The 27972-nt window shown below is 59.4% G+C and overlaps 1 protein-coding gene across 1 annotated transcript; it reads right to left on the bottom strand.

Moving 5' to 3' along the window:
* Window positions 1-899: 899 nt before the first annotated feature.
* Window positions 900-27506, bottom strand: GALNS (galactosamine (N-acetyl)-6-sulfatase; the record flags this gene model as incomplete). Its single annotated transcript, XM_080704044.1, has 14 exons — window positions 900-986; window positions 4222-4339; window positions 5067-5188; window positions 8989-9091; window positions 10179-10315; window positions 13194-13297; window positions 13972-14111; window positions 14345-14472; window positions 14721-14787; window positions 15804-15947; window positions 18162-18264; window positions 18352-18426; window positions 18863-18986; window positions 27378-27506. The coding sequence occupies 14 exons, from the start codon at window positions 27504-27506 to the stop codon at window positions 900-902; spliced, it is 1581 nt and encodes a 526-aa protein (XP_080560170.1).
* Between the last annotated feature and the right edge of the window lie 466 nt (window positions 27507-27972).

Here is a 27972-nt window from a genome sequence, read left to right as displayed (position 1 = left end):
ATTAAGTTGCGGAGGGCCTCACTAAGTAGCTGAGGCTGGTCCCCAACCTGCGATCCTCCTGTCTCCGCCTCCCAAGTACTGGGATTACAAGGGTGCACCTCCACGCCCGGCTCCCCAGCCTTTTTAAAATTTTGACACTGAGTTAGAGGGCCCAAGTAGCTGAGGCTGGCTGGGAACAGCCATCATCCTCTCGGCCTCTCAAGCACGGGGATTACAGGCGTGTGCCATTATAGTGGTCTCATATCCCTTTTTTACAAATCACATCAAGACAGGTGTGGTGGCACACACTTGTAATCCTAGTACTTGCGAGGCTGAAACAGGCGGATCACAGGTTTGGGGCTAGCCTCAGTAACTTAGGCCCCCAGCAACCTAGTGAGACTCTTTTTCAAAATAAAATGAGGCTGGAGGTGTAGTGCCGAGGTGGAATACCCCATCTCCAGTACTACCAAAGTAAATAAAATCCACACCAGCAGAAGTACTTTTTTTTTTCTTATTATAAGCCTGTTGGTAATCACCCAGTTTTTACACCAGTTCAGGCATGGCATGACGGTCCTTGCACAGATGGGAAACTCACTCATGGAGGGTGTTCAGTGCCCAGGCAGACAGGTGGTGGCTCCAGCAGCACATCAGGGCCGGAGAGACCGGTGGACACTTCCCACACGTGTCCCTGGAAGCAGTGTTAGCCTCTCCATCTGGGCCCCGCTGGAGGGGCTGGTCGGAGCAGCCCGATGACGGGGTGCTGTCCACTCAGCACTGGGGCCGGCATGTTCGCCCCCCTGCATGGTTGCCAGGGTTCACTCACAGAAAAAGTGAGGGGCAGCGGCCGCATCCCCAGACCCTGGCAAGGCCAGCTGGCTGCCTTCACAGTAGCTGAAAGGCAAGGCTGGCTTGGTCCAAGACTAATGGCGCCAGGAGCACTTCTCGGGCACAGACTCTGGAGGTGGCAGACACTTCCCTAACTTTTCACAGCCTGGGGGTGCCCAGTTCTAGGAAATAAAAATTCAAGAAAACAAGGAATTATTCGAGGCCCTTCTGGTCTTGGCTGCAGCGAGCCAGCTTCAGCCCCCCAGCCCCCCACATTGTGGGCTGCATTGTGGAGGTCACCTCCCGCTGCACCCCGGCCGCAGGCAGAAGCCGAGGCCTGGCCGGGCATCAGGAAGCTTGGAGATGGCGCCTTACTGGTGCAGCCTTGCTCTGAAGAGGGCTGGTGGGGCGAGGCCGCAGCCAGCATGTGGCAAGGAAGACAGATCTCCAGGGTGGAGGGCCGCCACGGGCCGAGGTGTTAGGAAGGGCAGGGTCCTCCCCAGAACGCAGCCAGAGCCAGGGCCAGGAGGAGCCACCCCGGGGAGCTGGTGTGGACACCCAGCTGACTGGCTGGTGTGAGCGGGCTTCCTGGCAGGCAGGGCGGCTCCGGCCTCTCCACTTTCTCGGTGGAGGCTGAGGAGTCTGGTGGGCCCCGTCACTGAGCCGGAGGGTCGGCCCGGGCACTCGGCGCCTGTCACCACCCCGCAGGTGGGTGTGATGTGGGATCTGGTGGGGGTGGAGGGTGGGTGAGGGGGCTTCTCCCAGGTTTCTGTGTGTTGAGAGGCTGCAAGTCTGAGCCCTGTCGAGGTGCGGGGACAGACCGTCTGGGGACCGATATTGCCCGTCATTTGGGGGCAGTGGAGAAACGGCAGAGGGCAAAGCCGCCAGTGACCCCTGCAGCCTCCCAGAGGCAGCACTGGCCTGGGGGCGGCTGTGGACACCGGCACCACTCTTCCACGCCTAAGGGTGGTACAGGCGTGTCTGGCCGCAGCAGCTCCCCGGTGCCCAGGAGAGGGCAGCAGCACCCTGCTGTGCAGCCTCCCAACCATCAGGAAGCTGACCCCTGCGGACGGCTGTACCCCAGAGCCTGCAGACTGGATAGAGCGGGACTCCCAGGCTTCGGGGCCCCAGAAACCTCTGTGGTTCTGAGACAGGGACGCCACCACCTCTGATGAGCCAGGATACCAGCTCACGGTGTCCCTTTGAAAGAAGCGCCCGAGAACCTTCTGACCCACTGTGGGCAGTTCCCGCACTACTCACCAGCCCTGGACGGCCAAGGATGCTCTGGCCAGCGCTGCCCCCAGTGGCCCCTCAGCAGGGTGGCCACTGAGCCCCGGCCCTGCGGTCCCTCATGCTCTGCTGCCCTCACCCCACCCTGTTCCCTCCCCGCTGCCCAGAGAGCTGCTTCCACCTCAGGGCTGGGTCATCTGGCCAGGGCAGTGCCTCGAGGGCGGGTGGGCGAGCGGCTAGGGAGCTGAGGTGTCCTGCAGGCAGGGAACCGAGGGGTGCCTGGCAGGCTTCCACAGCGGTGCTCTCTAACCTGGAATGGCTCCTAGCAGTGTCTGCCTGGCCTGGCAAGGCTGCAGGGCCTCCTCCCCTTGGGAGCAGCATGAGGCTGCTCTGCAGGCTGTCAGGGCCTCAGGGTCCCTGGCAGGAAGGAGACACAAGGGGCCATGCCAGGTGCACATCGGGGTGGCCCCAGTGCACAGCCGCCATCGCTCCATCCCCTGCCTGGGCTCTGTGGCCGTGGAACCCCACACCAGGAAGAGGAAGCCACCTGAGCCAGACCAGGACACGGGAGAGGGAAGAGGAGCCGTGCGGGGAAAGCGAGGGCACCCGCGCTCATTCAGCTGAAACTCAACTCAGGCACATCCTTTTCTTTTGTGGGCCTGGGATCAGGCCGGGCTCCACCTCTGGACTGCATCTCAACTGTTTATTTTTGTGACACGGGATTAAACCCAGGGGATCAACCTCTGAGAAATATCTCCAGCCTATTATTTGTTCTTTCAGCCTATCTTTTCATTCTTTATTTGGAAACAGGGAGGGTCTCGCTGAGTTGCAGAGGGCCTCACAAGTGGCCTCACAGGTAGCTGAGGCAGGCCGCGAACCTCGATCCTCCTGCCTCAGCCTCCAAAGTGATTACAGTACGTTGTGCTTCACCGTGCCTGGCTACTTTTATGTACTCTGATCACAAACAATACTGTGAAATCAATTGTCAGACCTTATCTGAAGTTTCATAAGTAATCTCTCTCTCCTGACCTGCAGCAAAAGAAAACAGGTCTGAGAGTGCTTCTGCCCAACAAATAGTGTTTCTTCTGTGATTTACTTTTGTTTTGTTTTTTTTTTGGCAGTACTGGGGATGGAACCCAGGGACATTCTACCTCTGAGCTATTCCCCCAGTCCTATTTTTCAGCCTTTTTCTTTTTGAAGCAGGGTCTCACTGAGTTGCGGAGGGCCTTGCTAAGTAGCTGAGGCTGTCTGCGAACTGCGATCCTCCTGTCTCAGCCTCTTGAATGCTGGGATTACAAGTGTGCGCCCCCACGCCCGGCTGTGATTTCCATTTTTAGGGTCTGAATTCTTTATGTGCTACACTCCCAATAAAATCCTCAAACGTACACAGAGGCAGTGTTTAAATTCATGGAGCAGATGACCCCCCCACAGCAGAGGGATATAGCAGAGGTTTCCAACAAGCACAAGGAAGACAGCGTGTGACCATCAACATGCCAAGTGACCAGTGTAAAGAACGGAAACGGCCCGGCCCTCTGCTGGAGACTGCCCGCGTCTGACCGCTCTGCGCTGGGCAGGAACGGTGCCCGCCGGCCACGCCCTTGCTCTGAGCCTGTGTCCGCCCCGCTTTCTCTTGAGAAGATCAACCTGTGTCTCACCGTGACCACCCTGAAATTCCATTCTGCACCAATACCAGGGCCCTCATGGCCTGAGCGGAGGGCCGCCTGCCGCCTCTCCTGGGGACCTCCTCCTAGCCCACCCTGTCTTGGCGACAGCCCCATGGGAGTCCTCTTGTGCTCTGGTGGGCCCTGGGAAGGTGCTGGGCACCTGGGTGCTCACGGAGGAGGACAGCGGACTGCCTGGGGCTGTGGCCGCCCTGGCTAGGTGTCAGCAGGTGTCTGCAGTTGATGGCTCACCCTGCACCCGAGGAACCCCATCTCCACGACCACAAGTGTCTGCGGGAAGGATAGGAGGGCACAGGTTCCAGGGACAGCCATGTCACCTCAGGAATGGCGGCTACTCGGCCCCAGAGACCCAGCAGGAGTCCCGTGCACTCCAGGCCCTCTCATGAGATGCTGGCTCGGAGCCGCGAGCCTAGACGGCTGTGCTTGGGGACACAGGACGGCGGCAGCACACACCACCCTCTTGTCTGGCTAGGCGCCAGGTGGCCGGCGTGTGGGAGCCACTCACCATGACCGCCCGGTTGCACACGTTGAGCTGGGGCTGCCCGGGGACCAGGGCCTCCTGGTGCTGCTGGACAAGCGGGGTGATCCTGCCAAGGGCCTCCTGGTACTCGGCACTGGCAAAGCTGGCGATGAGAAAGGCCAGGGTCACCGCAGCTACAGCTCCTGGCAGGCGGGAGGGAGGCCCCCGACATTCCAGGAGGCGGGGGCTGGGGGGACCGGGCTGGGAGCTGGAGCTGGTCACGGGGGCGGGCCGGCAAGGGTGGTGGCCACAGGGGCAGCGTGGGGGCCCCACGGGCGGCTGAACCTGGCAGGCAGGCTGTGAGGGGCGCCCCTCTCAGCCCCACTTCTGCCAGGGTGACCGCTTGTGACAGGGACCTGGGTGGCATGGTCAGAGGCTGGGCCCCGGCGTGGGGCCTCCACGGCACGCAGTAGCGTGCTTGCAAATGCAACCTGTGCGTTCTTCACTTCAAAGCCACCATCACGCGCTGCAAACATTAAAACTGAAAGCGGAGGGGAGCCGCATCTGCAGTCTGCATTCCCTGCAGGCATTTTGCCTTTTGATTTCTTTCATGTTTCTCTTCTTCACCCTCAGGAGCTGGGCTGGGGCCCCACCTGTCCTCAGCCCCACTCCCACCGGCCCAGCGTGGGTCAGTGTGCTGGGTCGCGGAGGGGACGCGAGGCCGCAGGGCAAGGCGGCCAACCCAGGGGCGGAGGTCTCCAGGAACCGCGCTGGGCCTGGGTGGTGGGGCTGCGCTCTGGTGCCCCCACGGAGCGGTCCCTCTCCCGGGCAGAGGATGCCCTCTGTGCGTGGCGCTGGGTCTTGCCGCAGCCCACCGGCTCCTGACTCACCTGAGCGGGTACCTCTCCCCGGGGTCTCGTCCCAGGTGGAAGATCAGGGGCAGCTTTGTGTGTTCCTCCTGGGTGTGGGTCGTGACCCCTGAGACGTTCTGGCCGGGGCAGAAGTCAATGCCCTGCGAGGGGGAGGGGAGGGCGCACCTTAGCAGCCCTGCTGGCCTGCCCCCGCTGCCCCTGCAGGTGGCTTATTGCAGGACATTCCAGAACGCTCCAGGAGACCTGAACCCGAGGGGCAGGGCAAGCCGTGGCCGCCCTGTTGGCACTCCAGGCCCGAAGCCGCTCGACGGCTTCACCTTGAGCAGAGAAGGACTCTGTTGTAGCCAATCTTGTGTCTTGTTTGCGGCACTAGGGATTGAACGCAGGGGTACACCGCCTCTGCTATACCCCTGGCCCATTTATTTCTTATTTTGAGACAGGATCTTGCTAAGTTGCTCAGGGTGGCCTTGAACTCGCCATCCTCCTGCCTCCGTCTCCCCAGTCTGAGACTGTGCTTGGCCCAACCTCACACCCTGACTTCCTTAGTACCAAGGGGGAGCGACCAGCGCTTTTTTAAGTAATGTGGATTGAACCTAGGGGCATTCTACCTCAAAGTTATTTTATTTATACCTCCAGCCTTAATATATTTGTATTTTGAAGCAGGGTCTCACTAGGTTGATGAGAATCTCACTACTTGCTGAGATTGTCCTCGAACCTGCATTCCTCCTGTGTCAGCCTCCCAAGGACTGGGATTCCAGGTGGGCGCCACCTTAACTGGCTAGCAGCACCGTTCACACCCCTCTCTGTACCCTGCGGAGGAGAACAGCCTGGCTTGCTGGTAGATTAAAGTCGGGATGAAGTCACTGGACAGGTGAGGAGGAAGGACCGTGGGCCTGAAAGCCGAGCGACAGTGTGTGAGACAGTGAGCTGGGGCGCTGGGGTGGGCTCAAGGCCGCCGGCCAGCTCACAGGCAGGCGTGGACCTCAAATACGGTGACCACTACGTCCAGGGAAGCGGAGGGAAGACAGAAGGGAGGCGAGCCTGGTGTTGCCCACAGCACCGCCCTGCGCCTACCTCCCCGGGTGGCTCTGGCCACTGGGGCTCCCATCCCAGGCAGCCCGGGGGCCTGTGTGCGAGCCTGCATGCGATGGCCTGGCCTGGCTCTTGCTGGCTGTCCCGGGGCTCCTGATTGGAAGGAGGAGCCTCTGGAGGAGCGTGGTGCCCGTGATCCTACTGACGGGGACAGTGTGAAGCATTGTTCACCCTGGACTGGCAGCCGGGGCGGTGTGGAGTGAAGGTCCAACACGCCCTGTGTGGGGCCGGGATGGAAGCTACCCGTGGGGGAGGTGGGAAGCCCTGGTGTTCCCTTTGTCTGCTCTGGGCTGTGGACTCCCCTGTCCATGGCTGGGAAGACAGCCCCTGGTACTGAAGTGGATGGAGTGTGGGGAGCGCCTGGCCCCTGCTGGTTGGAGGACAGGTGTGGCCGCTCAGCGGGAGACCGGCAGCGGCAGTGGAGAAGCACCATGTCTAGCCAGAACTCAGGTTCTACTCTGGATGCAATTCAGACAAGCTATTTAGGCAGGAGCCTGCTAATTGGCTCAGGACTTCTCCCTCCTGCTGCTGTGGTCTGGGGGCCGCTCGCCCTGGGTGCCAGCTGCAAGTGGCCGCTCCTCCTCCCCGGAGCAGCGTGCTCAGTGCCCAGCTCTGTACATGCTGCCTGGAGTGCAGGGAGGACCTGACCTTCTGCATCACCCTACGGGCCTGCAGAGCCATCCCAGGCCCCGGCACAGCCACCCAGTGTGGGACTGTGGTCATCCATGCTGTCCACAGAGCCCACGAAGACAGGACGAGCCTCGAGCTGAGGAGCCCCCTCCCCCAGGGCCAGGGGCACAGCCGTGGATCCTGCTGGCAGGGGGTGCAGTGGGGGCTGGCAGTCACATCTCAAGGGGCCAGAGGGGCCTGGCTGGAACCGTGCCCAGAGAGCTGTGGCCCAGTGGAGGGGAAGCAGGGTCCATGGGACTGGGAGCTGTAATGGCCCAGCTGGACCCTTGCTCAGGAAACTACACAGCACGGCCTTGGGGTAGACACTCGTGCGGTCCCCTCAACTCTGGAAATCCAGGCTGGCGTGGTCCCGTGTAATCCCCAGCAGGGCGGCCATGTGGCTTCCGCACAGAGCTGGCCCTGTGTGGTCCCTGGAGGGGGCGGAGGGGCAAACTCCAGGCTCCCTGGCCCTGGGCGTGCTTGACGCAAGGCCGTGGCAGCCCAGGGGACGCAGCCCTGTCACCGTCTGAGGCTCCTCATGACCTGGCTTCTCTGATCCCCAAGGGCCAAACGAGAGCGTGTGGGCCGGGCACCTGAGCGCTCACGACGGCGGCAGACCTGTAGAACTAGTGACACGGAGAACCAGGCCAAAAGTCTGGAGGCCATGCAGGTGAACCGGGGCTGGTCTGGCTTCTGCTTCTTACCTGTCCTGTCATTTTGGCAGGTGACCCACTGCCCAGAGCCCCTCCCCTGGCGACCCCGTCCCCAGGCCTGGGTGACCTTGCTGTGTGGCTGTTGTGTGCTAGCATGACCCTCCCACACCTCCCCCACTCCAGCAACAACCGCTCTCCACGCTGGCCCTGAGTGCCCAGGGTGAGGCCCTGGCCTGGGGACGCCCGGGGAGGAGCTCTGCCAACACGGCCACACTGGCGATGAGAATCTTACGAGCTTTGTACTGCAGCAGACAGGAGTCGTGCAAATCCAAGCTGACCAGGCCTCGCAGAAGCTCTGAGAAGGCAGGAGAAGCCCGAGCCCCCAGCGGTGCGGCGAGCCCTCAGCCCTGCAGGCTGCTGCTCACGCTCTTGGAGGCCCTCCGGTCGGTGACCAACTCACAAACACCCACCAGGCTGATAGGAGCCCCCTCCCCTCTGCATGCCAGCCTGACAGAGTCAGGGCTGGGCCTCTCTGGGCCCAAAGGGACAGATCAGCCTCCTGGTCTCTGCTGCAGGGCAGGGGTCCGGGAGGGAGCTACATGGCCCGAGGTGTGGGAACCACCCAGACTCTTGAGAAGCCAATAACAGGGAGCCAAGAGGGCCCGGGGAGAGCACAGGGTCCTGCTGAAAGATGGGCGCCCCCCAGGCCCTGCTCGCCGCCAGCCTCCCATCCCTCCAGGCCACTCCTACGCCACCCCTTGGTCCAGGCCCGGGCATCAGAGGAGCAGAGCGAGGCCCTGCCGGCTCTTAGAGGTGAGACCCCGAGGTGAGACAGGCACTGGGGCTGGGCGGGCAGGGCAGCCATGCCAGGCACTCCTCGAGTAAGCACAAGTGCCCTGTCTCAGCCCACTAGCAGCTCGAGTGAACCTCCAGCGCCTCCCAGCAGATCCCCAGCCAGGAGTGTGCAATTTGTATCCCAATTGGCTCCGTGTGTGTTCTAGCACTTCTTCCTAATTAAGGCGAATTAGCAGGGTTTCCTTGTATCTAAAGGCCTCAATGGGCCTGAGGGGCTGGCAGGTAGGACCAGCCAGCTGGGGCAGCCTCCCCAGGGCAGGGGCACAGCAGGAGCCCAGAGCATCTGCCTGCCTACTGCACCTTGGCCTCAGCTCTGGGGCTGAGCCCAGCATGGACACTGATGGCCAGCTACTAGCCACCTGCACTGGCCTCCAGGCTGGGAGAGGGTGGGAGGGCTGGGCCTCGCCTGTCCTGAGGCTGTCTGAGGGGCAGGAGTCCCTAGCATTTTCTAGACGTCCTGCAGACCCGCCCAGGGCAGAAACAGGCACCTCACTACCCAGCCCCAGGCACCTGTCCTGGTCAGACAGTGCACAGGCCCAGCCAGGATGGCAGGCCACAGGCCCCTCACCACACACCCGTCCTGCTCCCCATGGTGTACAGAGGTGGACGAAGACCATGGCTCCCTGGGGTCTCCTGAGGGTGCCTCCTGCCCCACACTCTGGGCCCCGTACCTGTCTAAACTCTTCCCAGGAATTGGTCCATGTCCAGAAGTGGGCCTTGTACTGACCGAGGGTGGCCGCCATCAGTGTGTTGCCACGGTAATAGAATATCGGCCTGTGGGTGGGAGTGGGAAGGGGGTCATGACCTGGCCCAGCATGGCCGCTGGCTGCTAGTGCTCTGAGCTGGGTCTAGCTGGCGTCCACAGAGACGGCGCCGGGGGTGGTGGGGTGCGTGCAGCTCAGAGGCAGAGGCCGGCTGGCGTGAGGCCCTGGGCTCCATTCTTAGCACAAGCAGAGGAGAGCCCCGAGGCTGCAGCTGCCTTGGGGCTGAGGATGGCTCGAGGGGCAGGTGGCCCTGGGGTGGGCGCTCCTCCCTGGGGGCTGTGGGTGGCCCAGGGTTGAGGGTGGCCCTGGGCCTGCAGCAGAGGCCTGCCCTACTACCAGTGGGCCGCAGGGAGCCTGTGGCCACAGGTGCAGAAGCTGGTGGAGCTTCCAGCACTTTTCCTTAACGTGAACCAGCTCTTGGGCCACTTTCTAAAAGATAAGAAATGCCGGGCGTGGTGGCGCACACTTGTAACCCTCCCGCTTGGGAGGCAGAGACAGGAGGATCACCACGCAGGTTCAAAGCCAGCCTCACTGGCTTAAGAGACCCTGTTTCCAAATAAAAAAAAGTATAAAAAATAGGTCTGTGAGTGTAGCCTGGAGGTAGAAGGGTTTCCAGGAACCCCAGTACCCCCCACACACACACAAATAAATAAAAGGCAAGAAATAAGCAATTTGGGTGGGAGGCCCCCTTGTAGGGCTCCCCCAAACCAGAGCCTGCCGTGAGTTCTGCGCTGTTCGGGTAGTCAGCATTCCAAACTCACAAACTTTCAGAGCCGCCCAGGAAACAGTTGGCGTATAATGGTGGTGGACTCAGCAGGAAGGGGAGGGACTTGGCACGGCCCAGCACAGAGGCTGACGCAGGGTGGCCGGCGGGGGTGGGGAGGCTGCACAACGTCTCCCACTCCCGCCTGAGGCAGACCAGAGAGGAGAGGGGCCAACGGCATGGTGACAGGCAGGCAGGGCCTCCCCCACCTTCGAGGGGCTTCCTGCGAGCCAGGCCTCTGCCTGCCCTCCTGCTGGTCTCCCTCTGCCCCTGCACATGCACCGACCCACTGACCATAGGCTGGCTGGCTGGGGCACGTCCATGGAGCACCGACCTGGCTATCAGCTGGCCCTGCAGGATGGCGGGGAGGAGGTCAAGGCCATCGACCACCCTGTCGCTGGGTGGCTTCAGGCCTGCGAGGGACAGGCTGGTGGTGAAGAGGTCCATGATGCTGCCCAGCTGGTGGCTCACCTGCAATGGACACCGTGGTGAATGGCCGCTCGGGGCCTCTGCCCTGCCCAGCTGGTGGCCAGAACACCTGCCACCCACCACACCCCACGGGCAGGGCTGAGCGGTCGTGGAGCCTAACTCAACGTCTGGCTTAGAGCGGGGCGCGTCGCTCTTCGGCTCCTTTCCACATGTGATCTGTGTTGTGGCCAGAATTAGACACCCTAACCTCTCTAGGCTCAGCTATCCCAGGACAAAGGGTCAGCACGGGCACCCCACGGCTGCTGTGAGCCTTGAAAGCAGGAGAGGGGTGCGCAGGGGAGAGGCCCCAGGAGCGTTTAGACGGGGAGGTGCAGTGGGGTGGGGGCCAAGCTACACGTGTGTGCAAGGAACCAGCTGGAGCTGGCCTCCTGGCCCCTCAGGGCGCTGGACAGGCCAGCCCTGTAGGCAACACACTGACCACTGCCTGAGGGCACGCTCCCCGACACTCTGCCCTCTATGGGCCCTGCCTGCCCGCTGGCCATACTGAGGGCGGGCAGCGAGCTTGTCTCTGCTGCCCAACCTCAGGGTTGCTGAGCTCATATCTGGTCCGTGACTCAGCTTGGGCTCAGGTAGGCCGGTGGCAGGAGAGGGGGTACGGGCAGGAGCAGCCAGTGCCTGGGCTGGCATCTCCACGGGGCAGCTGGGCAGGCATCACCTACTGCCACCAGCCCGGCCCCAGCAACGTCCAGTTCAGACGGCACTGCCTTCTTGCACCTCACCTGGCCCTCGGTGGGCTGAGCCAGATGGGACCCGGCTCTAACCAGGCAACAAGGTCCCTGTGGCATGGTGCTCCTCACAAGAGCTTCTCAGGAAAAAAGGGCCCCCCTCTGCAGCTGCCACTGTTTGGGGTCCACCCTGCCCAGGCTGAGGAGTGGCCAGCCCACATGTGGCCAGAGCCTTCTGAAGCCCGCGTGGGAAAGCAGGAGCCTTCGGGTGGACAGCCTCCCTCAACCCCTTCCCGCCCTCCTTTGATGTCTCTGTTTTTGTTTTTTGTTTTTTTTTTTGTACTAGGGATGGAACCCAGGGGCATTCTACCTCCAAGCTACACTCCCAGTCCTATTTTTTATTTATATGTTTTTGAAACAGGGTCTCACTGATTGCAGAGGGCCTCACTAAGTAGCTGAGGCTGTCCAAGAACTGCGATCCTTCTGTCTCAGCCTCCTGAATGCTGGGATTACAAGTGTGCCTACCACGCCCGGCTGGTGTCTCTGGTTTTAAGGACAGGAAAAAAAGAGGGGAGGAGGAAAGTAGGAGGGAGAGACCTTCACATCTGGAAGGTCAAGGGCAGGTGCTGGGCTCCTTAGGAGTGGGTGTGTGGCTTGTCAGCGTAAGTGGGAACGCTGGAGTGCCATGCTGAGGCGACACAGGAGGCCTGTGTGGCCTGCAGCAAGGATGGGGTGCCACTGGAGGATGGGGAGCCGCTGGCCAAGCCTCAGGCTTCATGCTCAGCCTCACTATGCCTGCAAGAGCAGCCGTGGTGCAGCTGTGCGTCAGGAGCAGGGTGGACAGGCGTCGGTGTTTAAATAAAACCCGTTCACTTGGCACAGCGCACTGGCAGATTCCCCGCCTAATTCAATCCCATCTTGTGTCCCGAGGGAGACATCTGGGGGCGGCGGCCATGCCCACACTTTCTCCTTCAAGGGGTCTGAGTCCAAATACTGAACTCTGGGCTCTTCTCGGCTGGCGCCTCCTGGGGTGGCTGGGAGGGAGGGCCGTGGAACAGACGCCCGCGTCTGCAGGCACCCACAGGACGGGAGGGCTCTGAGCACCAGGGCAGCTCACCTCGCTGCCCCATGCGCCAGAGCAGAGACAGGCTAGCTGGAAAGCGTGCGGCCCCGGCTCCTCCCGGGAGCGGCCAGCTACAACCGGCAGGACCTCTACTGGCAGCACAGCACAGGTGTGAGGTAGACAGGCAGAGTCACCGAGCTGGAGCCCAGGCCCCCCTCCCACAGGGGGGACAGACAGGTGTGGCTGGGCTGAGCACCCAGACATGCCCTGTTGGCCACGCTTCTCTACACAGCACTGTGGTCACTGCCTCGGCCCCCCCTGACCTTTGGAGGGAGCGGGTGGGCTGGCCAGCAGGCCTGTGGCCAACTTTCTAGCTAACCATGGTGGGCCTCCATCTGGGCCTGGGGCCTGCAGTGACCCAGGAGTCCCCTGTTGGTCCTGGGTGGAGGCTCCAGAGGAGCAGGCCCAGCGGGTCCAGAGACGAGGCACCTGGGCAGAGTCTGGCCACCCAAGCCCCACTTGCTGCTGGGGACTCTGGGGGCGTCCTAGGCTGGCTTGTGGCGGAGGCCTGGCCAGTGACTCACTCCCTGGGGCCTACTGTGTGGGAGGAGGGGAGGGTGGGCATTGGTGGCAGGACAGCCCGAGGACACAGCACCCAACCCCTGGAGCCCCGACACATGGTCTCAATGTCATGGGTGTGGGGGGAGGAGCCAGCCAGCAGGGTGGGGGAGGGTGAAGCCAGCCAGCGGGGTGGATGCTTCCTCTCTGAAGATGAAAGGCCGGAGCACAGGCAGCCCACAGCTGGCCAGGGCCAGGCAGCAGGATGCGTGCTATGACTGTCAGAGGCTCCGCTCCTGGTCTGCGTCCACTGGCAGATATCAGGGCACAGGTTGGGTTGCTGCTGTGCTGTTTCCTAGGTGTGGCCCCAGCACGGCCTGGGGGACTCTGGCCAAGCTGGTTTTATGACCCCAGGCTGAAGGAGCCTGCCTTGAGAGCCGATGTCACCAGCACATGGGGACACCTGACTAGCCAGGACTGCCACTTGGACAGGACTACAGAGGACTCCTCCCTGCCCTGATACCAGCACTCTGGGGCCCGCAGGAGACGGGTCCATGCAGCCCGGCTGACTTACTACGCCTGCAGGGATGTGCCCGGGCCACCATGCGATCGCCGGCTCCCTCATCCCGCCTTCGAATGTGGTCTGCTTCCCACACAGAAAGGGGCCGTTGCTGCCGCCTGGGGAGAGGGTCCCGTCAGGCCTGGCAGGGGTCAGGGCCACATAGTGGCAGGCAGACCTGCTCCCAGGAGGCACTGGCCCCACCTAGGCTGGGAGTCACAGGGCCAGCCTGTGTCCCAAGCACCAGGTCAGGAGGCTTCGAGGGTCTGACCAGCCACTCTGAGGTGCGGGCGTGTCTGCGATGGGGCTGGACACAGTTGACACGGCGGGGCACTGGCCACAGGACTGGGTGGGTTTTGAAGCAGGTACCCCAGAGCCGCAGCCCTGGCCCCGGAAGCACTTCCAGGTCCCTGGGGCCAGGCGGGGTCTGTCCCAGGGACGAGCGCTGCCCCTGCCGCCATAGCACAGCTGTGCGAAGCGCCGCACCTCCGGCCCCTGACTTCACATCCCCCGGGGAGGCAGCGTTGCAGGTTCCGCTCCTCTAGGACCCCGCCTCCTCCATGTGGCCATGTGGGCGGGGCTCAAGGAGAGCCGGGCAACTCCACCCTGGGCCTTGAGCCTCTGCTGGGGGAGACGAGCCCTGCTTTCTCTGGGCAGCAAGGGAGAGCCTGGCCCCCCAGAGGGCAGGAAGGCGGGTGCCTGAGGGCCCTGGTGTAAAGGCGTTCCCATTTCCAGGCGGCCAGCCCTGGCCCTGTGTCCCCGTGAAGGCGCTGCCCGGGCCACGCCCGCCCACCTTGTCTGGGAGTGGAAATGAGGGCGGCACCATTGTCGGAGGTGAAGAAGACGAAGGTGTTCTTCCCGATGCCCAGGCCCTGCAGGAGGTGCAGTATTTTCCCGATACTGTCGTCAATCTCCCGAACGGCGTCCCCGTACCTGCAGGGAGCAGCAAGGGCTCCAGGCACATGGGTCCTAACTACAGAGACGGCCCACAGACCGGCCGGCCAACTCACGGAAGAGTGTGTGAGGGACAGAGCCTGCACCGCGCACGGCCCCTCCATGCACCCTGGCCATGGCTGCTTTGGGCTCTCACACACCCCCAGGTGTCCATCCCTGAGGTGCCCAGCACGGCTGAGGCCCCGTGAGGTCTACGCTTCTCATGGACTCACCGCCCTCGCTGGCTGGTACCCAAGAAAGGTCTTGAGGCGTAAACAGGTGCGTGCGTGGCGTCGATGGCCCAGTAGAGGAAGAACGGCTGTTGCCTGGCCTGCTGCTTCTGGATGAAGTCCAGGGCTTCCTGGGAGAGACCTGAGTCCATTGCTGCCCCAAGCCCCGTGCCCTGCCCGGCCCAGGGCTTCCTGGGAGAGACCCGAGTCCACTGCTGCCCGAGCCCCGTGCCCTGCCCGGCCCAGGGCTTCCTGGGAGAGACCCGAGTCCACTGCTGCCCGAGCCCCGTGCCCTGCCCGGCCCAGGGCTTCCTGGGAGAGACCCGAGTCCACTGCTGCCCGAGCCCCGTGCCCTGCCCGGCCCAGGGCTGCGCCTCACCTGCAGGTAGATCTGGGTGAGGTTGGCTTCCCCAGTCTCCAGATTAATCGGAAATTCTTCATAAAATCTGAAAATGATACAGATCCAGAGAGAAACCAGAATTTACCCTCTTCTTGATGCCCCCAAAGCTTGGGTCTGGTTTAAGACAAGATGGAAACGTTCATTTGTGGAAGAGATGGACTGGAGGCCTGCCCCACTCGTGGGCATTGACCCTGGCTGTATGCCCAGGGCTGTGATGAGCTGCCGTGGGGACGGGACACGGGACAGAGACAGGGCAGAGCTGAGAAGGTGCGCTGACACGTGGTTACCCCGGGCCGGGGTGGGGAGACACGGGCGAGGGCGAGGGCTTCCTGGGTGAAAGTGTCCTAGACTGGCTGTGGTGCTCACACGCTGACCATCCTAGACCCAGTGACCCGCATGCTGTGGGGTGAGGTGCATGGCCCCAGGACTGTATTTCGATAAAGCTGTCATTTTATTTGATTATTTAATGGTAAATGGGGATTTATCAAATCAGCTTACAGTCCAAAGTAGTGTAGTTTCAAGCTGCTGACTGCAAGCCATCATTTTAAAACGGCCAAGGGTGGGCTCAGCTCTTTGGTCCACGTATGTGCTACCAACTTATACCAAAAGAAAAGAAAGAAAGTAGGAAGGAAACAGGAGTTAGGCAGATGGCATTCAAGAAGGACAAGGCCCTGGCCCGGGCCTGCACCTGGGGGCCCTCGCCCAGGCCCCGACGGGCTCCTCTCCGGGGTGGCAGTGGGTCATTTCTGGGAGGTTCACGATCTCCTCTGCTATGCTGAACACCTAATCTGCAGCTGATGGGCCAACTTGAATCATGGGCCGCACAGGTCCCAGGCCCCCAAGGTAAGGGAAAACCCACATGAGCACCCCTCGTTGGGGGCCTCAGATGAACCGCCCTAGCACGGCCCAGGCATGGGTCTCAGGAGGCTGGGGAGAACATCCTGGGAGGCAGCGCTCCCGGGCACAGGTGCGGTGCTGCCGCAGGTATTCAGGGGCCACGCCTGCCCGGGCAGGAGTGCAGGGTACCTGTTAGCAGGAAGGGGCAGCGGGGAGGGCTGTTACCTGCCGACCATCTCCCAGTCCCTGTACACGGGGATGTTGGGCTTGTCCTTGTTGTCGTAAGGTCCAAAGTGGCAGTTGGGGGAGCCAAACCACTCATCAAATCCGTGCTTCAGGGGGTGGAACTGTGGCCTGTGGCCCAGATGCCTAGAAATAGCAACCAAGGCGCTTCAGGGACCCTGCGGGGTGCTCTGAGTTCTGGGCAGCAGCAGTGCACTGCTGCCATCAATGGTCAACAGCAGGCACCCCAGCACAGACGTGAGGGGAGGACCTCGGCGGGCACCCCAGCACAGACGCTGGGGGGGGGACCATGGAGGGCACCCCAGCACAGATGCCAGGGGAAGACCTTGGCGGGCACCCCAGCACAGACGTGAGGGGAGGACCTCGGCGGGCACCCCAACACAGATGCCAGGGGAAGACCTCGGCGGGCACCCCAGCACAGACGCGAGGGGAGGACCTTGGTGGGCACCCCCTGGCACAGATGCGAGGGGAGGACCTCGGTGGGCACCCCAGCACAGACGCAAGGGGAGGACCTCAGCGGGCACCCCATCACAGACCTCAGCGGGCACCCCAGCACAGACGCCAGGGGAGGACCTCGGTGGGCACCCCAGTAGACGCAAAGGGGGACCTCAGCGGGTACCCTCAGCACAGACCTGAGGGGAAGAAACCGCTTGAAGGCGGAAGAGCCCGCTGGTCATTATGGAGTTGTGGGGAACCCCTCTGGGCCCTGCCCCTCACTCCCCCACATTCCTACCCTGACCCCTCTGTGGGGCATCTAATCTCTTGCACTCCCCCCAGCAGTAATGGGAGGTCTGACGTCCACTCCCGCCCCGGGAGGGGTGGATAGAAGCAGGCCCTGTGCGCCTGTGTCTGGCACAGCAGGACCCAGCAGAAGAGACCCCTCTGGGTGCACCGCCCTTGGCCCAGGCAGCCGGGGTCTTCCGAGGGTGGAGTTGTAGGCAGGAGGGAAGCCTGGGGTGGAGAGGCCAGGCCTGGCCAGTGGTGATCTGGATGAGCACAGCCATGGGCCTCAGTTTCCCCACTTGTGGGGAGGAGACTGGCATGAACTGGGCTGGACCTACAGTCTCCGCCAGCCTGAGACAGCTGCCGGCACATCGTGGCCCTGGGGAGCCAGCCCTGTCTCCTCTGCCTCAGCGCAGGCACATTGTGTCATGGTGGGTCCACAGGACCTGGGTGGCCTGAGCAGTGTCCTCTGGGTCTTGTGTGCTCTGGGGCCTGCGCCCACGCCGTCCTTTCTGAGCACTGCAGGTCAGGCAGCCACCGTGAGGCCTCAGTGTCTGTGTGTAGTAGCCACAGGCCTCTGCTTAGGAGAAGCCCACCGAGGTTCTGCTCGGTGCGCTTGGCCCCAGCCACCGCAGTGGCACTGGCCAGCAGCGGGGGGGTCGGTGAGGGTGCTTTGGCACCCAGGGATTGGCGTCCCGGCCTGCCTGCCCACATGCGGGCTCTGGCAGCTTGCTCAGCTCTGTGGAGGGTCCGTGCCTCCTCCCCCCAGGGTGTGGTCTGGTAGATTCTGAGGTCTGGATCTCAGCGGGGTGGGGCTCCCTCAGGACCTCGGGCTGTGCTCATCCCTGCTCAGGAACTCAGGGCAGTGGGGGCCCTGGTCTCAGCAGGTTCTGCATCACCAGACTGTCAACATCCCGAACAGTCCCCGCGGGGAGCATAGGAGCGGGAAGGCCCCCTGAAGGGAGGGACCTGCTGCCTCAGGCTGGGGACCAGGGCTTTGCCTTTCACCCCTGAGTATCCCCAAGAGCTTTACCGCCTTTGTTATCATGCTGCCCACTGGCTGGAAAGCCCCGCCTGCCCGCTCCTCAGCTCCTCCTCTTCCTAGCTGAGCAGAGCTCTGCACCAGGCTGTGCCCTGCTGGCAGGAGAGCGCCCCCTCGTGGTGGCACCTGCCTGCGCAAGAATGTCGCTCCTCAGTGACGGAGAACGCGCTGGCATGGAGGATGTTCCTGGGGCTTGAATGCTGTGGGATGGCTCTGCCCGCCCCGAGATCCTACCAGCCACATCACAGAACAGCCCTGGAGGGCCATGCCCAGCTTCTGATTGAGCCCAGGAACTTCTACCTCCACGGACACCCCAGACCTGGTTTACTTTTATTTGGAAACAGGGTCTCGTAAGGTTGATGAGTCTAACTGGTTGCTGAGGCTGTCCTCGAACCTGCGATCCTCCTGTCTAAGCCTCCCAAGTGCCGGGATTACAAGCATTTTTACCACCAGCCCCACTCATGGGCAGCTTTAAAAGCACATGCTAGAAGTCTAAGTGGCCTTAGAGCCCAGATCCCCGCTTCCCACCAGGAAGCTGTCTGCCTTTGGAATGGCCAGCAGTGGCCGGGACTCACCACTTGCCGACGATCTTGCTGGCATAGCCGGCCTCCCGCAGGAGCTCAGGCAGGAGGCGCTCTGAGTCGGGGATGCCACCCACCACCTCCTGCGGCGTGTATGCTGGGGGAGCAGCAGTGCATGGGTGGCGTGTCCCGGGAGTCCGCCCCGCTGCCTGGGCCAGCCCCGAGTCCCTGGGGGGGGACGTACCATTCCTGGCGTGCGCGTTGGTGGTGTAGAAGCCATTGCGGATGGGTAGCCGTCCGGTGAGCAGGGCTGCCCTGGCTGCAAGGTGATAAACAGAGACGCTGAGAAGGCTGGCAGGACCCAGGGCTGCGCCACAGGCCCCCGCCCCAGCTATCACCCCTGAATTGGACAACCCCTCAGCGCGTCACTGGAGGCTCAGCTCTGTCCCGGCCAGGCCGTCCTCGGCGCTGGCCCGGACCCTCCTGGTGCTCCTCCCAGTCAGCGCTGGGGAGCCGTCTCCAGCAGGACTGTCTCCGCGGGCAGGCCACCTTGCTCCCACCAGGCCCTGCGTCCAGGGACGGGAGGGGCCTGAGAAGCTCTCTGGCCCGTCTCCCGGCAGCAGCCTCCAGGGCCGGACATCGACCTCACAGGTCCTGGCAAGCCCCAAGCCCAGGCAGCCGCTGAGGGCTGGAAGGGCCAGAGGGTGTGGGGCCCTGCTGGGACCCCGCCCCTGGCCAGGAGCCAGTGGACTTACATGGTGAGCACAGAGGGTTGGCGGAATAGAAGTTCGTGAAAAGCATCCCTTCTGCCGCCATCCGGTCCAAATTTGGGGTCTCTCTGGAGGGTTCTCCATACACCCCCAGGTCGCCCCAGCCCATCTGCAGGGAAGAGTGTGAAGTGTGGAATGAAGCCTCTAAAGACGCTTTTTTGTGTGTAATACTGGGGATTGATGGATTCAGGGTGATCTACCTCTGAGCTACACCCAGCCCTATTTAATTAATTAATTAATTAATTAATTAATTATTTTGCTGTATTGGGTGGCGGAGGCGGCGCCATCCCTGCTATATGACAGGTTGCAGCTGGGAAGAGAATTCTGCAGGGCTGGAAGACTCTGGCAAAACTGAAGCCATTAGCCGGGCGTGGTGGCGCACGCTTGTAATCCCGCGCTTGGGAGGCAGAGACAGGAGGATCGCGCAGGTTCGAAGCCAGCCGCGCGCGCTGGCTTAGGAGACCCTGTTTCCAAATAAAAATGTAAAAATAGGTCTGGGAGTGTAGCCCGGGGGTAGAAGGGCTTCCAGGAACCTCAGTACCACCACCAAACAAACAAAAAACTGAAGCCATTATCCCTCTTGATTTTAGTTATAATAATGATAATATTAATGAAATTTGAATATTGCTTTGATTGAGGATTGATGTTTTATAATAATCTGAAAATTGATGTGAATATGATTGGAAGATGTCCTGAGATCTGTGCTGGGAACAGCACTAAGAAGAATATGACTAGGAGAGAAGGTTTAAAAAGCTACATAAAAAGAGCTCTCTGCTCCTCTGCTTACGACACCCGACTCATTAAGGCTTTAGTAATGAAAGGAAAGGTTAACTTTAGGCAAATTACACCTACTGTGCAGGACCCTCCATATGACTGCTTAGAAGTTAGGGGGTCGACTGTGGTATCCCCCTCAAGGGGCTAGCACTAATCAGAATACTTTTCCACCTCCACCCATCCTCCACTTTGCTGTAAGGAGCGATGATCATTGGAAAACACAGAGTTAATGTTACTGGAAAATGGCTTGATGTCAGGACTCTGCCGTTCCTTCAGAGGGCTGGGCAGGCGGGGACCTTCTTGGTGCCTGCTCACTAAAGACAAAAGAGTTCTCTTGGTAAACAATTTAATAGGTATCATAGGAAATTAGATGTAGGCATTGTATGTTAAAGAAATAGAATAAGTTGCCGGGCGTGGTGGCGCACGCTTGCAATCCCCGCGCTTGGGAGGCGGAGACAGGAGGATTGCACAGGTTCGAAGCCAGCTGCGCGCGCTGGCTTAGGAGACCCTGTTTCTAAATATAAATATAAAATAGGCCTGGGAGTGTAGCCCGGATGTAGAAGGGCTTCCAGGAACCCCAGTACCACCAAAAAAGAAAAAAAAAAAAAAGAAATAGAATAAGTTTAGTATAAATTTGGTGGTTGGGTCAAAATAAATTATAGAATACCTAGTAGTCAAAAATAAGAGATAAAATTAGCAGCTAATTTTAGAAGTAGAAATAGTAAGTTTAGCATTTAGTAGTTAAGGATAAGTTTAATTAAAGTTTATTATGTGTGATGGAGAAATCGGCTAGGCAGAACCTTCCCCCCTTTCTGGTGTTTTTTTATTAAAGATCATAAGAATTTAAGAAAATAAATTGTACATTTAGTATTTTAAAATATAAAATATAAAAGTAAAATGTTTTGTGCCCCTTAAGGATCTTTTAAAATCTTTGTGTTCCTTTTAATGGAGAAGCCCCTTGTTTTCTGTACTTTCGTTTAGCTTTAGGTTTGAACGTGCTTTGCAGAGCTCCATTGTTAGTTAGGTTAATAATTAGAATAAAATTGATCTTTGTGGCTAGGTAACCAGAATGACTTGTATGACGTTAATCTGGATAATTTCGGGTGGTTTTTTCAATCACGGTATTGGGATACGAGCTCATTGAGGAAGGTTGAATTGTTCCAAATAAAGTACAAAATGTACCTAGATATATTGAAAACATGTATTGCTAAAAGTTGTTTGTATCCAGGTGTATTAAGGACATGTTTTGCCAAAAGTTAATACCAAATATTTCTGTGTAAAAGCATACAAAAAACAAAAAACAGGAAAGACAGGTGGCTTCGAGGTGTGCCTGCTACGTGGAATTCAGGTTAATGAAAAACGAAATGAAAAACAACGTATGTGTAATGTGGTTTAAAAAAACTAAATGAAAAGCAAAATATGTATGATGTGGCTTGCTGTAATTTGTCAGATTCATGTATAAATAAAGTATATTCTAGGGCACAGGCAGAGATGCCTTCCCCCTGCTACTAAGCACGGCGTCTCTCATTCTTCAATTTCGCCAACCCTACGCCTCCTTCAAGACCCCTGGACTGGCCGAGGCTGGACCCCGGCAATTGGGGATGGAACCCAGGGACATTCCACCTCTGAACTACACCCCCAGCCTTATTATTTATTTATTTATTTATTTATTTATTTATTTATTTATTTATTTTTATTTATCTTGCAGTACTGGGTTTGGAACCCAGGGGCATTCTCCCTCCAAGCTACACTCCAACCCTATATATTTTTTTTTTGGTGGTACTGGGGGTGGAACCCAGGGGCTTTCTACCTCCAGGCTATACTCCCAGACCTATTTTATATTTTATTTGGAAACAGGGTCTCACTAAGTTGCTGAGAGCCTCACTAAGTAGCTGAGGCTGGCTTAGAACCTGTGTGATCCTCCTGTCTCAGCCTCCTAAGCGCAGGGATTACAAGCATGCACCACCACACCAACCCTATTTTTCTTTTTCAGTACTGAGGATGAAACCTTGGGGCATTCTACCTCCGAGCTACACCCCCAGCCCTATTTTTTATTCTTTATTTTGAAACAGGGTCTCACTGAGTTGCAGAGGGCCTAAGTAGCTGAGGCTGTCCGCGAACCTCGATCCTCCTGTCTCAGCCTCCTGAATGCTGGGATGACAAGCGTGCGCCACCACACCCTGCTCAGCACTATTTTATTTTGAAACAAACAGGACTTCATTTACAGCTCACTGGCCTCGAACTTGGGCTCCTCCTGTCTCCGCCTCTCAAGCACTGGGGTCACAGGAGTGCACCACCACACCCAGCTGCAGCGGGCTCCTCTGTCACAGGGATGTGTCCTCCACCTCAGCCCCAGCAAAGCTCCCGGCAAGCACCAGCAGTCCAGGGCAGACGCCTGGGGGCTCTGCCGGCTGCTGCAGATGTCCACATGGCCTTCACTCTACACCCAGAGGGGACCGGCATCTTAGACACACGTCTTAGTCAACATGTTATGCAAATTTAGATTTCAAAATCCAGTCGCAACCCAGAGTTGCCACATAACCCAGATTCCTAAGCCCATGCCCCGAGAGCTGGAACCTGCGCCCAAAGACCGTGACTGTCCACAGCAGTGCGATTCCAAGAGCTCGGGCCACAGCGGCACCCCGGGAGTGTGTGAGTGGAGTTGGTAATGGGGTCTGTGGAGTCACAAGCTCACACTGGATTAGGGCGCTGGTGTCCACAGGAGAGGGGCAGAGAGACACAGCAGACCAGGCAGAAGGCCGTGTGTGACGCAATGTCCAGGCCTGTGGTGAGGCTGCGCAATCCAACGTGCTAACGCGGTTAAGCTTCCTCCGGGGACAGAGACTTCAATAAGGAGGCCATAAACCAAGAGCAGGCTGGGTGCAGCTCGGTGCCGCCTGGCAGGCTGAGGCCCCGGGCCTCCTCCCCAGCACCGCAGGAGAGGGGTCAAAGCAGAAGCCCTGGCGCCCTGGCTTCCTGCCGCTGCTCCTGGTGGCCCGGCAGCGCCCTGCTCTCTCCTTGGGCTTTAGCGGTCCACACGGAGAAGCCTTGGGCCTGCGTGAGGAAAGTGCCCATGGGCTGGCCAGGGGTGGGCCGGCCAGGAGCCCTGCGGAGGGACGGGGAGCGGGTCCCGGTGACATCTGGGGAGAGCTGGCCACTGCGGGCCCCATGAGTGGCTGGCCGGCCAGGTCTGGCCCGGGCAGCGGTGGTTTGGTGGCCGTCTGTGCGTAGGGCCAGCCCTGGACGATGGCCTGCCTCTGAGGTGGGGCCCCTGAGCCCTTCTCCTCTCTCACCAGGGCGTTCCCTCCTGATGACCCCTGCTTTTCCTCTGGGTCTTGCTAGGTTGCTGAGAGGCTCACTAAGTTGCTGAGGTTGTCCTTGAAGCTGTGAGCCTCCTGTCTGTCTTCCGAGTACTAGGACCACACCTGCAGGCCACCTGCAGTGGGCCTTTCTGAGGACAGAAGCCCCAGGACATGTCATTCATATATATATATAATATATATATATATATTATATATATATATATAAATTTTTTTTGTGTGATACTGAGGCTCGAACTCAGGGGTGTTCTCCCTCCAAGCTATACCCCCAGCCCTAGTTTTTATTCTTTATTTTGAAACCGGGTCTCACTGAGTTGCAGAGGGCCTCACTAAGTAGCTGAGGTTGTCCGCGAACCGCGAACCTCAGGTCTCAGCCTCCCGGATGCTGGGATTACAAGCGTGCGCCACCACACCCGGCTACCTAGGTTTTATTCTTTATTTTGAAACAGGGCCTTACTGAGTTGCAAAGGGCCTCACTAATAGCCTCAGCTATTAGCTCTTAGCTATGTGATGTCACCAGGGGCTAATGGAAGGGCATTTATGCAACCCCGCCCAAGCCTGCTGTGAATGAAGAACCCTCCTCTCTCTTAAAAATCTGAAGCCGGGCATGGTGGCGACTCTTGTAATCCCAGTACTTGGGTGGCTGCCTCAGCTATTACTTAAGAAGCTCACTGCTCACTGAGACTTAGCGAGCCCGTGCTTTAAAACAAAGAATAACATACAGGGCTGGGGATGTAGTTTGGGGCTGGGGGTGCAGAATGCCCCTGGGTTCAATCCCTAGCACTGCAAAAGAAAAAAAAGTCACTGTGTGTGCCCCACAGGAGGCAGGCTCCGCGGCTCGCCTGCCTGGGCCCGCCTTCCCAGGCGGGGGCTTCAAGACTTTCCATACCGCAGCGCACTTCTCCCCGGCTGCCATGGGATCATTGCAAAGACGGGCACTCCTGTGCTTCTCTATTCCAAGGTGCCTGGAGGGGCTGTGTCAACTAACTGCTGTTTGGGGTTGGAGCACCCGTCCTGTGACACTGGCTGGCCTCTGACACTGGCTGGTCTTCATTCCACTTTGCAAATAAAGAATGGAGACAGCTGAGCATGGTGGTGCACGCTTGTAATCCCAGTACTTGGGAGGCTGAGACTGGAGGACCAAGGTTCGCGGCCAGCCTCAGCTACTTACTAAAGCCCTCTACAACTTAGTGAGACCCTGTTTCAAAATAAAGAACAAAAAATAGGGCTGGGGTGTAGCTCAGAGGTAGAATGCTCTGGGTTCAACCCCAGTTCCATATGCACACAAAATTTAAAAAATAATAAAAAGGGAGATACAATAATAAAAAATAATACAAAAGGCATTTTCTGCCTCGCACAGCGCTTTCTGCCTCAGAGGCAGAAGAGTCTGGGCTGAGCGGGAGGGGGCTCTTATCACTGGTTACTCCCTGCCTGGACCCCTAACCTCGGCCCCAGGCCTTGACCCCAGGCCTCTGCCGCTACCTCAGGCACACGCCCCCCACACTGCGGTCCCAGCCTGGAGGATGGGGACGGGCCTCCAGGTTTCCCAAGCTCATCCCGAGCCCCCCGGTGTGTCCGGCACTCTGTGGTGCACTGAGGAAGGGCCACTGCCCCTCTGGATGGATGAAGTGGTGAGCTGCTGCATGAGACAGCCTGGGTCCTGCCCCAGCCCGGGCAGGCGGGCACGGGCCCTTTCAGAGGCCACTGCCCAGCAGAGGAGTGGGCCCAGCAGGGAGCGGCCACTGGCTTGGGCTCCTTTTCTGGAACAGCACCCTCTCAGATGCAAGGGCGGGCCTGCCACCTCCCTGCCCTAGACGACTGGGTAGCCAGTCCATGATGGGTGTCGGTCCTTAGAGCAACTCAGAGACAAACGTGTCCTCCATGGTGCTGGGCCTGGGGTGGAGAGGTCAGCAGGCCGCCCTGCCGTGTGCAGAGCCACACACCATGAGTAACGGTCACCACCTGGTAGAGCCGGCTGCTCCAGGGGAGGAGAGAGTGTGTGGGAGGGAGGGGAGACTGGGCCTTGCACCTGCTCCCAGGGCGTGCCTAGGGACATCCTGCCTCCTACCAGCTGCAGGGGCTGGGCTCAGGGCTAAGACCAAGACTGACAGCTCAGCTGACTGCCAGGGTGGGTGAGCCTGGCGTGGTCCCGGCTGTCACGGGGCCCGCTGGGGCAGCTTCCAGACAGCAGAGCTCTGGGGGAGGGAGACCGGCTCCACCTGCCGGAAGCCAGGCGGCCTGGCCTGTCCTGGCAGGGAGCAGGGGAAGTCCACTTTGTTGAAACTACTTAGAATGTGTTTTCTGACATTCGCATCAAAAAGTCCTTAGTTATTTCCCGTCATTTGCATCAAAAAAGTCCTAATAACTTTCACAGACCAGGACCAGAACTGAGATTTTCTAGAGCTCTTTGAGTTTCAATTGCCAAAGAGTTCCCCAAGCCCCAAGCCGGGCATGGTGGCAGCTCTTGTAATCTTAGTACTGGGGAGGCTGAGATAGGAGGATTGAAGGTTCAAAGCCAGCCCCAGCAACTTAGCAAGGTTCTCAGCAACAGTGAGGCCCTGTTCCCAAATAAAAAATAAAATAGGGCTGGGGGTGTACATTGGAGGTAGGCCACTGGGTCCAATCCTCAGTACCACAAAATGTAAAGAAAGGAAGGAAGGAAGGGCCCCCAAAGCCACGGGGAGAAGCTATTGGAGGAGCCCTGGCACGGCGGAGGCCTCCTGGCTGGCAATCTTGGTGTCCTATCCTGGCCCAGGGCATCTGGGCAGGCAGGTGTGGGCAGTTCGTAGTTCACCTCCCTCAGGTGGAAGCAGTCCAGTGCCGGCTGCACCCCTACCCCAAACTGCCATGTTCCAAAGTAGTGCTCCACAGAAGCACCTGAGCCCACGTGTACTTTGATAGTTTTGGTAGGTAGCCCCAGTAGCAAAGATGATAGGTGGGAAGAAGGTAACTCTATATTATTCACCCCAATACAGTTAAAATCTATCATTTCAGTAAGTCTTCAGTCTAAAAATTATTAGTATTTTTTGTGGTACTCGTGATGGAAACCAGGCACATTCTACTTCTAAGCTACACCTGCCAGGCCTTTTTATTTTAAAACAGTTTCACTAGGCTGCCGCACACTGGCCTGAAACCTATCATCTTCCTGTCTCAGCCCCCCACATGCTGTGCGGACAAGTGTGCACCAGCACATCTGGTTTAAAAAGTCACCGAGTCAGGCATGGTGGTGCAGGCCTTATGATCTCAATACTTGGGAGGCTAAGACAGGAGACCGAAGGTTCAAGGTTAGCCTCAGCAACTTAGAACCTCAGCTGCTTAGTGAAACCCTGTTTTAAAATAAAGAGTTAAAAATAGGGCTGGGGCTGTAGCTCAGAGGTAGAAAGCTCTTGGGTTCAATCCTGGGTACTGCAAAAAAGGGGGCCTGGGGGTAAAGCTTAGAGGTACAACGCTTCTAGGTTCAATCCCCAGTACACACACACACACGCACACACACGCGCGCGCACACACACACACATGCACACATGGACTCCCAGGAGGGCACATAACTTCCTTCTTACACCGTCATTGTGGAAAGCAGAGAGGCACAGACAGTGGAAAGACTGAGCCCCCACGTCCAAAAGACACCCACACGGACTAGCCCTGGGAGGGACATAAACTCTGGAAGGACTGAATATTGGAGTGAGGAGAATTTCCAGACTGCAAGATTGTTACTAAGGAAAGCCTGCTGACAGCCACCAGGACAGGCGCCCTGAGGAGCCAGACGCACTCTAAGGTGTACGCCTGGAGGAGGCGTGGCCAGCGCCGCGGGGATTTCCAGGTGGAGGGATGATGGATGGGTCTTGTCTTTTCAGACACAGCTAAGGTTATTAACTGTAATAGAGAACCGTTAATTTAGTAAATTATCACATGTGCTAACTCTACATCCTTTCTCCTAGTCAGCCTCTACAATCTGAGTTTATTTTATATACACAGCACCTCTCAGTTCTGACGGGCAGAGACTGCCCAGCACCCATGTGCAGCTGGGGTCACCGTGGACGAGCACAGGATGTGCCTGGAGGTCCTGTTGAGGCTGGTGGGTGCCCAGGACGGCCCCTGCCCTGGACGCTCAGGGCACCACCAGGAGGACACCGACAGGTCTCCCGTGGGGTGTACAATCCCACTGTGTCTCCATCTCACTCCAGCGACACCCAGATTCTCAGATAAGGGACACAGGCGACTGAGACGCCCAGGGCTCAGCAGACAGCCTGCACGCGTCCGCAGGCGCGCTCCTGCCAGACCCTTGCCAGGGTCCTCAAGAGGCGGGGCCGCGGGTCCAGCTATGATGGGGTTGGCGAACAGGATTTCCGTGAGGCCCTGCCAAGTCCCGGGCCTCGCCGGCCAACCCCCGCAGGCCACCCCGCACTCACGTCGTCCATGAGCAGCAGCAGGATGTTGGGGCGCTGCGGGGCTCGAGCGGCCGCGAGCCCCAGCGCGCTCAGCACTAGCAGCAGCCGCCACCCCCTGGTCGCCGTGGCAACCGCCGCTATGGCAACCATGCTGGCCTCCTCCGAGCCCGGTCAGCGAGCAGACAGAGCCTGGGCCCCGGCCCTTTCCTCTGGACTGCGGGGCGGGGCGGGGCCGGCTGAATGGCAAGCCCCTGTGGGCGGGGCCTGGGCAACCACGTGACAGGAAGGGCGCAGCCACCGCCTCTCAGAACCCGCCGGATTGACGGCTCTACGGGAGGCGGGGCGGCGGAACTGAGTGGCGGGCCGGGAGGGGCGGGGCCTGAACGGCCACGTGACAGGACAGGCGGGGCCACAGCCGCCGCGACCCGGCCCAATAGGCGGAGGAGGCGGGGCCGGCTGAGTGACGGGCGGGTAGAGGCGGGGCCTGGGCGGCCGCGGGGCAATGGGGCGGGCCCGTACCGGCTGAATGACAGGTGGGCGGAGCCTGTGCCAGCTGAGTGACAGGGGAGAGGGGCGGGGTCTGACCAGCCTCTGGCCGGTGTTTGGGTGGCCTGAA

Source organism: Muscardinus avellanarius, assembly GCF_963383645.1.
Source record: "Muscardinus avellanarius genome assembly, chromosome: 10".
Taxonomy (NCBI): Eukaryota; Metazoa; Chordata; class Mammalia; order Rodentia; family Gliridae; genus Muscardinus; species Muscardinus avellanarius.
This window is presented reverse-complemented; position numbering and strand designations above follow the sequence as displayed.